General features: G+C 36.3%; 1 protein-coding gene across 2 annotated transcripts in view; it reads right to left on the bottom strand.

Moving 5' to 3' along the window:
* The window catches only part of PRKCI (protein kinase C iota), a 73,241-nt gene that overhangs the window by 59,556 nt on the left and 236 nt on the right, over positions 1 to 13,449 (bottom strand). For both annotated transcript variants that reach the window (XM_006764097.2, XM_015564172.1), the window contains exon 2: positions 732 to 853. In XM_006764097.2, the coding sequence (XP_006764160.1) occupies positions 732 to 853 (122 nt within the window). The remainder of the gene's footprint in view (positions 1 to 731; positions 854 to 13,449) is intronic.

Genomic DNA, 13,449 nt, shown 5'->3' with positions numbered 1-13,449 from the left:
GCTCTTCCCCACATACCACGTTCTTACCTCTGTGCCTTTTTATATCTTCACTGAAAATTGTTTTTCCCTCCTCCACTGCAAAAACTTTTACTCTTTGTTACAGTTTAGCTCAAACATCACAGAGACTTCAGGCATCTGTTGATGCTACTTCCTTTGTATTCCAAGTCCCCTATGCATTCATGTTTAACTCACCACACTTCAATGTCTGTCTCCCCATGAGACTGTGAGTGTGAGGATAGAAAAATACTATCCTCGACACAAAAATTTATCCTCAATAAATGCTTTTTGAGTACAAGTCAGTAAGGTATGGCATTTCTGCCGCAGTCTTTGAAACAATGTTTGTCACAATCATTTTTATTCCATAACATTTTCTTTAAAGTAATATACAGTAAAAAAATACTGTCAAATTATTAAAGGTCACTTAAAATATAAGACAATACAAATTCAAAATTAAAGTAAAATGTAATACTATTTGATGAGATATTTATCTTATTGCTGGAAAAAATTCACACTAATTTCACTCCATTTTAGGGTAAAAGGGGCAAAACAAAGATGGTACTCTTTGGTAGTCTTTCAATTTAAATACTTACAGAAAAATAAGAATGGCATCAAATTTGTAGTATACCCCCCCCCTTAAATTAATAAGGACTTCTATTATGTTTTTAAAATAAATGACAAGAATAGCATCTAAATCAAATGCTTACACTTGCAGTCCTCTCTTTACCACTCACCTTCCTCATCGATCCATTTCATGGTAAAAAGCTGTTCATTGTCAAAAGAACACATGTCTCGAACCTCATTGCAAAGGCCCTCAAAGGAGATGGAAGGTTCAAAGTGTGTTATCATGATATCCCTGAAAAAGAAAGGGCGTTTTGAGTTAGACAATGATTAAAATGAATAATGCTCTACACATTACTGAATGCATGATGACTTGATGAACTTCAGCTATTTTGTATGTGCATCAACATGTGCTGCTTCCAGTAAACTATCTGTGCAAAGTAAAAATTAAATTGGTAAGAAACCAATTTAATCCAGTCTTCACCTAACAGCTCTGACAGATGGTAGTCCCACCTTTGCTTTAATATTCATTATCAGAAGATAGCTCTTTCATTAGGCATTGCACTCCATAGATGAATGGCTTCTGCCTTATATTTAACAGAAAACTGTTCCAATCAATAGTCCCAGGCCTCCCCTTCTCAAAAAGTCTACCCTTTGTCCAAGAAATGGCCCTTCAATAATTTGACAAAGATCTGTCATGTCCTCTTCCTCAGCCCTAACTTCCACAGATTAACCACCCATAAGGCTGTCATTCTTTCAATGCCATAATTTTTAGATCTCACACCCTCATGTTCACCATTTTCCAAAAAAATCCCTATTTGCCAAACTTGGCTTTTAAATGATTCATATTTTAAGGTGGATACTCAAAAAATGTAAGAATAGACATAAATGTGTAAGCAATAGTATGTAAGTCCACCTAGCAGCCATTCATTATAAAACTTAAAATGTAACAAAAAGTAGGTAAGTGGATAAAAAAGCTGTGGTACTCAGTGGTTGAATGTGGACCTATGAACCAGGAGGTCACGGTTCAATTCCGGGTCAGGGCACATGCCCAGGTTGCAGCCTATCGGTGATTCTCTCTTACCATTGATGTTTCTATCTCTCTCCCTCTCCCTTCTCTCTGAAATCAATAAAAACGTATTAAAAAATAAAATAAAAAGCTGTGGTACATTTACACAATGGAATACTACTCTGTGTAAAATGGAAGAAAATTTACCCTTTGCAACAGCATGGATGAGCCTGGAGAAGATTATGCTAAGTGAAATAAGCCAGTAAGAGAAAGATAAGTGCCATATAATTTCACTCATATATGGAATTTAATGAGCAAACTGAACTACCAAGCAAACTAGAGACAGACTTCATAGATAGAGAGCAGGCAGACAGCTGGGGGGAGTTGGGGGGATTATGGGTGGGGGAGAGATTGAGCTAAAAAAGAAAATAAAAAGAGAGAACTCATGGACATGGACAACAGTGTGGTGATTGTGGAGACGAGGGGTGGGTAGAGGTGGAAGCGGGCATAGAGGGGATAAATGGTGATGGAAAAAATAAAATAAATAAAAAAGATGTTTTAAGCAGAAGCCTGGGGTTTCTCCCAAGGAGCCATTCGAAGCCTATGATTTAATCATATAGTAGTCATCCTTCCAAAGGTAAGTTAAACAGACAGGATGACTCTAAGGGAACACTTACATAACTGTCTCTATGTGTCACACTCTGTTCTAAGGGTTTACAAAGTTAATGTAGTTCATGTGCTTCCTCTATTTTAAACTCTTCAAATGCCTTTTGTCTCTCATGCAGAGTAAAATCCAAAGTCCCTAGCGTCTACAAGGCCCTCTGTGAGCTGGCCCTGGCTACCTCTTCTACCGCCAGAGAGATAAACCAATGTTTGTAGTCCACCACCTACCCGAGCTACAATGTAAGCTCATTATATTCCTAGGGGCCAACATAATGCCTAACACAGAATGGTTACTTGATAAATACTGGTTTGAAGAAACGAAGGAAATGACACTGTGTTGGAACTGTGAATAAACCTGAGTATTCGGAGCATAGAGCAGGAAATAAGAAATTAAAAATTTCAGTCATCTGCAAAAAAAAGTTAAAACGGCAGTCTTAGGGGCTATTAAAGGTAAGCAGAGAGCCAAGCATAGAAACTGAATGGCCTTTTTTTCATTCATTCTCTTCCTAAGTATCTCATGGCTTTCTGCCCCTTCTTCTAAGAACCATCTTGCCTTGGCTTTCTTAACAGTATGCTTCCCTGGCTCTCTTTCTACTATATTCTGAACACTTTTGTCTTCAATCACGAGATATTCTTTACACCCGCTCTGTTTTTCCTTCATTTATTCCGTCTCTCTCTCTCAAACCTACTGCACATTCAATGTTTTAACTATTATCTCTATGTAGGGACCTCCTAAATCTGTAATTCCAACTCTGTAGTATTTAAGACTCTTGATAATCTGGTTCTAATTTCTATTCTCAACTTGATCCCATCATTCCCAACACAAATTACTACAAATATCTGGTTTAACTCACAATCCTCAAACATAAGACCTTGATGATCCAATCTTTAATCTTGACTTTTCCTCAGTTTAAGGCTCAGTTTATGGAGGGAGGTGGGGATCAATCTTAACAGACACTTCAACACAACTTCCATTAAACCTTTTTCAACTGAACAAGTCCAATGGTCTATATTTCTAAACCTGTTCAACATGTATTTTATGTTCCACCTTTTGTTATTTAACTCATCATATACTGATAACACATCCTCAACTAAATTGTAAACAACTGGAAGACACAAATTTTGGACTTTTAAATATATTCACATAACCAGTGACATAATTAGGACTCAAATATTTCTTAACTAAATATAGAAGAAATACTTTCTAGGAGAAATCCATCTTCCAGAAAACGTACTCATGACAAGGGAATATCACTGTTTCTTTTGCCTATAAACAGTTATAGAATACTGAGTATGTTCCAGGCATTTAAACAAACTTTATCTTACATAATCTTCAAAATAACCATCAAACTAGACATACTAATCCTATTTTACCGATTTAAAAAGTAAAACACTTTCAACTCTAGAACACTATCTGCCAATGTCTCACAGATAGAAAACAGAATGTGAATTAAAATCCAAATCTTCAAATAACCTCATGGTGGATGCTTTAATCTGACCTTCCGCCTCCGCACTCCCCACCCCCAGATTCGCCCATTAGCAATGGAGCATTTATTATACTAGCTTCTGGAAGTATTGCCAGCACACAATCCTCAGTTGTCAACCTCCTTCAGAGATTTCACTCTTTGCATATGATCACACCCCCTTCGTAGAAACAGCCCACAACCAATGACTAATTCGATGTGGGGATATAAAAAGGCCCTAGATGTGACTCAGGAAAGCTCTGAAGTGTGAACTTCTCTTCAGAACTCACTCTCGGGAGGGTTAACTAAAGTTTCTGTTGAGATTTCAGAGCATCTTGATTCTTTCCTACCTAAGCTTGCTCCCTTCCCTTCCCTCTTCCTCCATAGCTATCGATTCCAAGAGTCCTCCTGTATAGATCTCCTTCATGCTAATCTGAGACACAACTTTCCACACCAGCTATTATCAGATGATATTGTTTTTTTTGTGTGTGTTTTTTTTTTGTTTGTTTGTTTTTGGTATAGCAAAGGTGGAGATTTATTGAAAAACAAGTACAGACTCCCACGTAGGGAGGGGGAAAGGGTCCCCCAGATGATATTGTTTTGACAAAAAATATAATAGATACAAACAGTCCATCACACCTTTAAGAGATTGGCTAATGAAAAATATAATCCTTGTTTTGGAAATTAGTCTACTTTAATACCTGAAGGTAATTAATTTTTTGATTCTTCAGAGAAAATACATTGCCAACATATATAAATTATACGTATTTTATGTCTCCTCCAACTAAATGTAAAATCCATGAGAGCAGGAACTCTGTTTTGCTCACTGCTATATCACCAATACCTAAAGCAGTGTCTGGTCCAGAATGGATGCTCACTTAATATATACATTAAATGAATGAAGGTGTCACATGCTGTACTCTAAAGAAAGCAAGGGAAACGTAAAAATAAAAAGCATTCCAGAAAAGAGGAATGGCACATAAGAGGCAGCCAAGTATAATGGTTCAGACCCTGAGAGCTAAAGCCAGGGTGCTTGGGTTTGCATCAAGGCGCTGTCACTCACCAGCTGTGTATCCTTATGTGAGTTACCTAACTTCTCTGTGGCTCAACTTCATCATTTATAAAACAGGAATAATAACACCTCATATGGTATTATAAAGATTTAATGGAATAAGTGGATTAATCTTTATAGTATTTAGAATAGTGCATGTAGCATACTCTATATGTATTGAATAAATTTTTAAAAATAGCCCGACTGGTGTGGTTCAGGGGTTGAGCATCGACCTATGAACCAGGAGGTCATGGTTCGATTCCCGGTCAGGGCACACGCCCTGGTTGTGGGTTTGGTAGAAAAAAAAAAGTTATGTATTCATAGAATAATTTAAATAGAAGTGAAACCTCATCAGAGAGATAAAAATAACCCAACCTTCTAAAAGCAAAACTCAGATGCTTCTGGTTTAATATGGTAGAGGGAACACACATCTATATCTTTTCATCCTAAGGGCCCACTGAAATGACAAGTTATCAAAGGCTTTGAAAACAAAAAAAGGCGCAAACAGCATACCAGGAACTATGAGAAAGTCCTCGAGGATTGAAAACAGATGGGATAAAATTGACCCCAGAAACCATACCAGCCCCAAAAACAAGAGTTAAGAGGAACCTTAAAAAAGAGAAGTTTTATTGACATAAGATTACTTTTCCCTCCTCTAAGCATCTAAGCACATTACCTGGAATCTTCAAGTGCATAACACTTACATAAGCATTCATTATAAATTCTTTTTTAAATCGCTTTAAAGAAAAAACTATGAGTTAAAGAGTAGAATAATGTTATAAACCTTTACAATGCAAAAATTACTAAGAAAAATCATGATATGAAAAAAACGAATGGAAGTATAAACTCAAAAATGTTCCTTTTCTAGTGCAGAGTCAGTACTCTAGCTAAACTAGTAATACAAAAATGGGCAAAGAACTTGGAACATATATTTCTTCAAAGAGGATATACAAATGGCCAACAAATTTATGAAAACATGTTCAACATCACTAATCATTGGGAAAATGCATATCGAAACTATAATGAAGTATCACTGCACACCCATTAGGGTGCTGACTATTTAATAAGTGTTGACAAGGATGTGGAGAAAAATTGTTGCATTGTTGGTGGAAATGTAAAAATGAAATTTCTGTATAATCCAGCAAGTCCACTTCTGGGTATATATCCAAAAGAACTAAAAGCAGATACTCCACCAGATATTTGGATGCCCATGTTCATGGCAGCATTACTCACAATAGCCAAAACATGGGAGCAACCCAAATGTCCATCAACAGATGAATAAATAAAATTGTGTGTGTGTGTGTGTGTATGTGTGTGTGTGTGTATGACTAAAGGACTATTCCGTTTTGAAAGTAAGAAAATTCTGGCACATGCTACAACATAGATAAACCTTGACTTGAAAAAGGCCAGTCACAAAAAGACAAATACTGTAATGATTGCACTTACATGAAGTATCTAGAGTAATCAAATTCATAGAAACAGAAAATAGAATAGTAGTTATCAGGTGTTGTGGGGAAGGGAAATGGGGAGTAGTTCGCTAAGGACAGAGTTTCAGTTTTGCAAAACGCAAAATTCTGGAGATTGGTTGCACAACAATATGAATGTAGTTAATACTACTGAAGTGTACGCTTTAAAATTTTTTTTTCTTAAAAAGAAAAGCAGGAAAAGTTATATTATTTAAATTATAAATGTAACCACAAGAAGGATTAAAAATAGTCAGATGAGAAGATAATGAAGAAGTGTTAAATTCGTCATCATTCATATTAATCAATAAATATATTAAAACAAAACAAAATTGTAAAAATAATTAACTCTAGGTAGTGGAACTGGGGATTTGGCTGAGGCTAGAGATGGAAAGAAGATGTCCTTTGTACTTAGACCCTTCTGAATGGTAGGAGTATTATTGTTTTTAATTCTTTATTGTTGAAAGTATTACATATGTCCCCTTTTCCCACCACTGTCGTCTCCCAGCCTGCCCCAGTCCCCCAGTCCCAGTCTACACCTCCCCCAAGCTAAATGGTATAATTATTAACTTTTCTACCATGTAAATGGATGATTATAAAACTTACTTTCTAATAAAATAAATATAAATGAAATATAAAACTTATTTTGAATAACTTCTATAAATTATTGTTTTAAATATTTAAAAATTTTTAAATAGAAAACAGTTCCTTCTCCTAATGACATTACAGAGAATCTGCCTACCTTAAAGCAATTTTTCTTTCAAAATATTCTCAAGGTTATTAGTGCGAGAGGGTAAGGGCTGGCAGAAATGTATTTAAAAATTAAATCAGAAGAGAAGGAAAGGCTCCCATAAAATTTCTTTGGCAAAAACAAGTGTGACATTATCATTTTTGAATGCAAGGAGGAAATAATTAGTATGATCAGACATCCTCAAGCTATCACTTCCTTATTTAGGTCCACATGGAGTTAAAATTAACACATATGTAAGCATGTCTATAAACAATAGGGATTTTTCAGAAATCTTATTTTTCTCAAATATTTATCAGAACATACAAATATTTTTTAAAAATCTGTGCAATCCTTAGAAAACATGAATACATACTTCCTAAAGGGACTCAATGAAGGAGTCGTGCTTTATCAACTGCCACTCCTTAAGTTCCAGAAACTAAAATATTTAAGGGAGTTTTATAAACACTTCTCTAAGTAATTGGGAAAACACCATGTTCATACACTCCCTAATCACCAAATCCTTATCATAGTAGCAAAGCTAACAATGAGCTGCAAAATAAAGATATTACATTTTAAAGGTATAAAACAAATTATACAGGAAAGATTTTTTTTCTTGTTTTAACTTCAGTGTTACATAAATTACCTCCTACTACTAGTCTTCAACAGAATATAGTCTGCTTCGCCACAAAGTTTCCCAAAATGACAAATTCAGATGCAGTTTTAGCTAAATTTTTTTTAAAGGAAAAAAATGCATTTTTTATTTTGCTACTGAACTTCTGAAGACATTCGTTATGTTCCTATGTTCTAAAATACAGAATCTAAAGTTTTTCCTTAGGACTAATTGCTTTTAGAAGTAAATACAGAGAACCACATTCAGCCCTTTTGCTATCTCAACATAAGCTTTTCTCCTTTAAACGTATAATCAGAAATAAAAGTTTTATTTGGAATCACCAATATAATAGACTTAGGCAGGGTTATCCATGGATGGTAAAACCATTGGTGAAAGGTTTTGGAGGAATATAATATTCATACAATCTCAAAGTATCACCCGTAAAGTTAATTGTTAATTATAAAAAGTCATAAACCGTTTTAAGTAATAAAGGAAATCGAAAATTGACTCCAAAAGAGTAACTGTGAATATGATCTGACAATAAAACAAAAAAGTTACCTTAAAAAGCCCTACTAATATAGTAAAAGGGAAAAAAGAAATTTCTCTGTGGCTTATTCAGCTTCAATGTTAACATCCATAAAATGGAGATGATGATATATACCTCTGAATATGTGAAAATTAAATAAAAGTAAGTGCAAAACCTATCACAGTTCTTGGAACATGTGGTACATCACAAAAGTTAGTTCCTATACTCTTTAACACACTTCAAGGGCAAAGAGGAGACTGGGTATCTTTGAACATAATTTATTACATTTTTCTAGATATTGATCATATTTCATTAAATAATCAATCACTGCTAAAATTCAACACTGTCTGGAAAACCTAGCCATATAGTTAAGAAAAATAAATGAGATATATAGAAAAAAAGAGGCAAAACTATTTTTTGCAGATGGCATTTTCTACCTCTAAATTCTAAGACAGTTAACTAAGAAATTAGAACTAATAAGGTGGCCAGTTTGACTTAAGCACACAAAATTTGATGGTATATAATGAAATGGAATAAAAGCAACAGAAATTTATAAAAGCAATTTATAAAAGAATGATAAACTACCTAAGAATAAACTTAACAGGAAATGTGCAAGACCTATGGGATGGGAACCTTATTGAAAAACATGAAAGAAATTAATAAATAGATATTAAATACCAGATACTAGTAGTTGTAAGACAGCTGAATATTATAAAACTAGCAGTTCTCAAATTAGTCTATAAATTCAATGCAATTCCAAATCAAAATGCCAGTAAGATTTATTTATTTTTTTGGGGGGCCAGCCTAAAAAATCTTCAAAAATTCATCTGGAAGAGAAAATATACAAGAATAGCCAAGAAAATCTGGAAACAGAAAATTAATGAAATGGGTCTTTCCACAACATACATTAAAATTAACTATAGTCGCTGGTGTGGCTCGGTGGAGTGAGCGTCATCCCATGGACCAGGAGGTCCTGAATTCAATTCATAGTCAGGGCACTTGCCTAGGTTTCGGGCTCGATTCCCAGTAGGGGGCGTGCAGGAGGAAGCCAATCAATAATTCTCTCTCATCATTGATGTTTCTATCCCTCTCTCCCTCTCCCTTCCTCTCTGAAATCAATAAATATATATATATATATATTAAAAAATAAAAGCCTCAAACATTTCATCCTCTAGACAGGCTTCCCTCACCCCAAGCTCCTCTCCAACATCCATCCCTGCAAATACCTTACACACACATTTATTAACTCTTCTGTCTTTCCTCATATAAGTTTCTTAGTTCCTCAAGGGCAGAGCCTTGTAATTATCCTCTGTGTCCACCCTAGCACCACACGCCTGGCTTATAGTAGGTGTTCAATTTTTAAAATTCATGTTTTAACAAGGCCCATTTCAATCATTAAAAAAACAACATTCAAGTTGCCTTAAAAAGAGGTTTGGGAGAGAGAGATAGAAACATCAATGATGAGAAGAAACTTCGATCAGCTGCCTCCTGCACACTCCTACTAGTGATTTAGCCTGAAACCCGGGCATGTGCCCTGACTGGGAATCGAACCATGACCTTGTTCATGGGTGAACGGTCAACTACTGAACCACATCGGCCCCGCAGGGAGAATTTTCTGCAGAGAACTGTTTCTTCTCCTCTGCTCCATTAGATCTTGCACATGGTCGGTCCTGGGCTCACCAGCCTCTCCCTCAACTCTTCAGCTTAGTCCTCACTGCTAACAAGCAACTTATCTCCATATCATCTAATCCAAATTTCTGAGAGGGTTGTTTTGGTTTGGGTTTTTGGCACCAGGCCACCATGCCCATTCTCTCTCCCCAGTAAAACTGTGGCTCAATTGCTCTAGGTGCCATGCCAAAGCTGTAGGACCAATAACTAACATTCCCCCAATTCTCAACTCCATACACTATTTTTAGTTCCTTAGAACCATTACTAAAGTATATCACTAAAATTATGTTGCAATACTTTAAAAAACAAGTCTTGTCAAGACTTGTTAACAGTAAAAAAAAAAAAAAATCCTGCCGATTTCTTCACTGAACCAGCTATACATTCCAAATATGCAAGGAGCTAACAATCTTTTTATCTGTAGATGTGCACACAAAGAATCCTCTGGATTGCTGCAACTGCTCAACAGCAGTGTTTAAAAAGCACTTTTTATAAGCTTTTTGCAAAATTTCCTAAACACTTATAATGTAAAGAAATGAGTAAATTTGATCCCATAGTAACAAGTAATTTCATATAAGGATAATCACATCCAATGGCAATCTATCACTAACCAACAAAACCTGTTTCTCTTCCTCGGAACTAAGGCCACACACTGACAAGCTACCGTGGCAAGGAAAGAGGGGTTCAGGCTGTGAGACAGGCACTCTTAGCTGGGCTCCAATAAAATCAGAGTCTCAGTGCTTAAAAAACTAGAAAAAAAATCTAATTAAATGTCTGTGATAGCTAGGAGACATCACATTTGTACTAAAAATAAATTTAACAGAATGATAACACTATACACACCTTTGAAAGGAGAGGGCCATTGAATCACTACAAAATGCTGCTGTTCCAAGATTCAACATTTACTGGATAGAAATATTATTAGAAGGAAATAAGGGGAAAGCTCCTGGATAATAGCTATTCAGAAAATCTGAAACAAAAATACTTTTTTTCCAATGCAGATTGTCCTTACATTTCTTGACAAGAAGGATTTTTATTTTAAAATCAGGTAGGTGTTCTAGTTAGCCAACCTGTTTATTAACTATCCTCATTGGTGACTCATTTTAGTTTCATCTGCAGTAATGTGCAGGTGACTGTAATATCATAACCATCCATTTAGACTATTGTTAAAAACATATAATCTTAACAGATCTAATTTCAGTTGGCAGAAATTGGTACAATTTAGAGTGCTGATGTTGTCTTTAAATGAGGCTTGAAATGAAGGCACTATTAGAAAGCTTTCATTAAATTAAAAGCACTAAAGGGCAAGAGATCCATTCCTTAGCAAAAATTCATAGGTATAAAATAAAACAAAGAAAATGTTAGCTTGAATGTCTTGGAGAAATTTTAGCCAAGCATTAAAAGGGTAATGAGCCAAGAAAATATGATAATACATTCCTAAAGTATAGCATACTTTGATTTCTTTCCAAAGGAGAGGCTTACAATGATTTTAATTTACTAATTAGGCCTATGCACATTTGTCAAACTAATAAAAATGGGAACAAAGAAGCACCAGTTTCTTCATCTCCCATAGTTGGAATAATTGAAAACTATCCATATTTAATAAGTCAAGAATTTATATATTTTAAGTCATAAAGGTAAATCAGAAAACTAAAAGCAATAGACTAACATTAAAAATTGAGAGGCGCCAAGAGGAGAAAAAGCAAAAGGTAGTATCATCCAATTTCTCATCTTTCAGAGTATCAAAAGATACTATCTAAAGTTGATAAATCACAAAACAGAACTATAACCTTTAAAATAATAAAGGCAATCTCCAGAAGAACCAGAAATCAACTGTCAACAGTAGTTACCTCTGGAGGTTGGGAAGGAGAGATGGGGAACACTTTTTATTTTACATCTATACAATTTGCACTCTCCTACCATGTGTGTATATTCATTTTTCAATCTATCTTTTAAACTACCAAATAATCAGATACCTTAAAAAAAACAACCAGGTACTGTATTTCATGCTCTGTACCTAACAACTCATGAACTGTAGACTTTATAAAATGGAACACACTCTAAAGTGAAGTATCTATTAAATTAAAGGTAAGATAAAAGGAGCAAAACTTTTTTCCCATAATGCAAAATTCATAGCTGAGCATCCTCAAGTCAACTGACAACTACAAACCATTTAAAAAACAAAATAAACCCTACACACCATTCTTGGCATTGTTTTAAAATCAAGACCTCCTTGATCACCCTGGCTGGTGTTCCCAGTGGTTAGAGCATCAGTCCCGCACGGAAGGGTCGTGGGTTCAATTCTTGGTCAAGGGCAGGTACATGGGTTATAGGCTCGATCCCTGGCCCCAGTTGGGGTGCATTCGAGAGACAACCAATCGATGTGTCTCTCTCACATTAATGTCTCTCTCTCCCCACCCTTTCACTCTCTCTAAAAATCAATGGGAAAAATATCCTTGGGAAAATTAACAAACAAAGACCTCCTTGATCAATTTAAACAAAAACACTGATATTGTCCAAAATAATACCTGTGAACAACTTCTGAATACAGTCAAGCTGATACACACAGGTCAGAGGCCTCATGGCAGCAAACAAAATAAACTAGTATGTCCTTACATCAGTCAGTAACATGTAGGGGTTTATATTTTCTTTGAAATCAAAAGGAGAGGCATTTTGAAAGTTTGCTATCTTCACTGATCCTTTCAGGAATGTACAAGTATGCACTGCAGTTTCAACCTCCCAGTGCCTGAGTTTTTTAAAGCAATTTATTTCTGCTTGGACAAGCAGTTAAGACATGCCAAGACGGTTGGGTTTTCTGTTAACCCTTAGCTTCAAACCTTTATTCTCACACTAACATTTCACCTTTCCAATTCTCCTACATATAATTACATCAAAGAAATCTAAAAACCACAACTGAATCCAAGGGAATGGGGACACTTCAGGTCACCAATTATGATGGACTATGATTTAATACAACAATCTCAGGACTGGATTATTCCTGGTAAACCACCGTAATTATAACTTAGATAATAATATGAATAAAGATCACAGATTTTCCAGCTGTGTCTAGCCTCCTCCTCTTCTCACCTTGCATGGTCTCACCCTATGGGAAGATCCATGAAGCAACAACACTGACAGGGAAGCGTTCACAAAACTTTAGGCATTCACAATCTAATCTTGGAGACATAAATACCTAATGCACATCCCTAAAAACGCATCGACTCTACTATTCAATAATAACTGCTATGTCTAATTTACTGGCAGCCGGACCAGAGTCCAGATACTTGGTGAACTCTCCTTCCTCGGCAAGGAAGGAAACCTGACTTGGAGAACCAGAGGCTCCAGGCCTGCTGGAAACCAAAAGGGCAGCACACTGGAGCCCCCGTCTTCGCAGCCCACAGCAAACTTAGTTCACCGAGGCATCACTCGGAGTCCACTCTCAACTCCAAACCACACGTCCGGACTTCACGACCTATAAACCGTGTAAATTTCCCATTAGGCAAGTCCATCCTACCCACCAGGTGGACCTACTCGATTCCAAGGGTCCTCCCTGGGACCCTACTCGGGACCCTCAGCCACGCGACTCCCAGACGCGCCCCGCACCACACTCTGAGGGTGCTCCCACCCAGCGCCCGATGCTCCTCCCCCGGCCACTCGGTCACCCATCCCGAGTCCCTAGCGTCGCCCCCGCAGACCAACCCGCCACCACAT

This window comes from Myotis davidii, unplaced genomic scaffold, assembly GCF_000327345.1.
Source record: "Myotis davidii unplaced genomic scaffold, ASM32734v1 scaffold115, whole genome shotgun sequence".
Taxonomy (NCBI): Eukaryota; Metazoa; Chordata; class Mammalia; order Chiroptera; family Vespertilionidae; genus Myotis; species Myotis davidii.
This window is presented reverse-complemented; position numbering and strand designations above follow the sequence as displayed.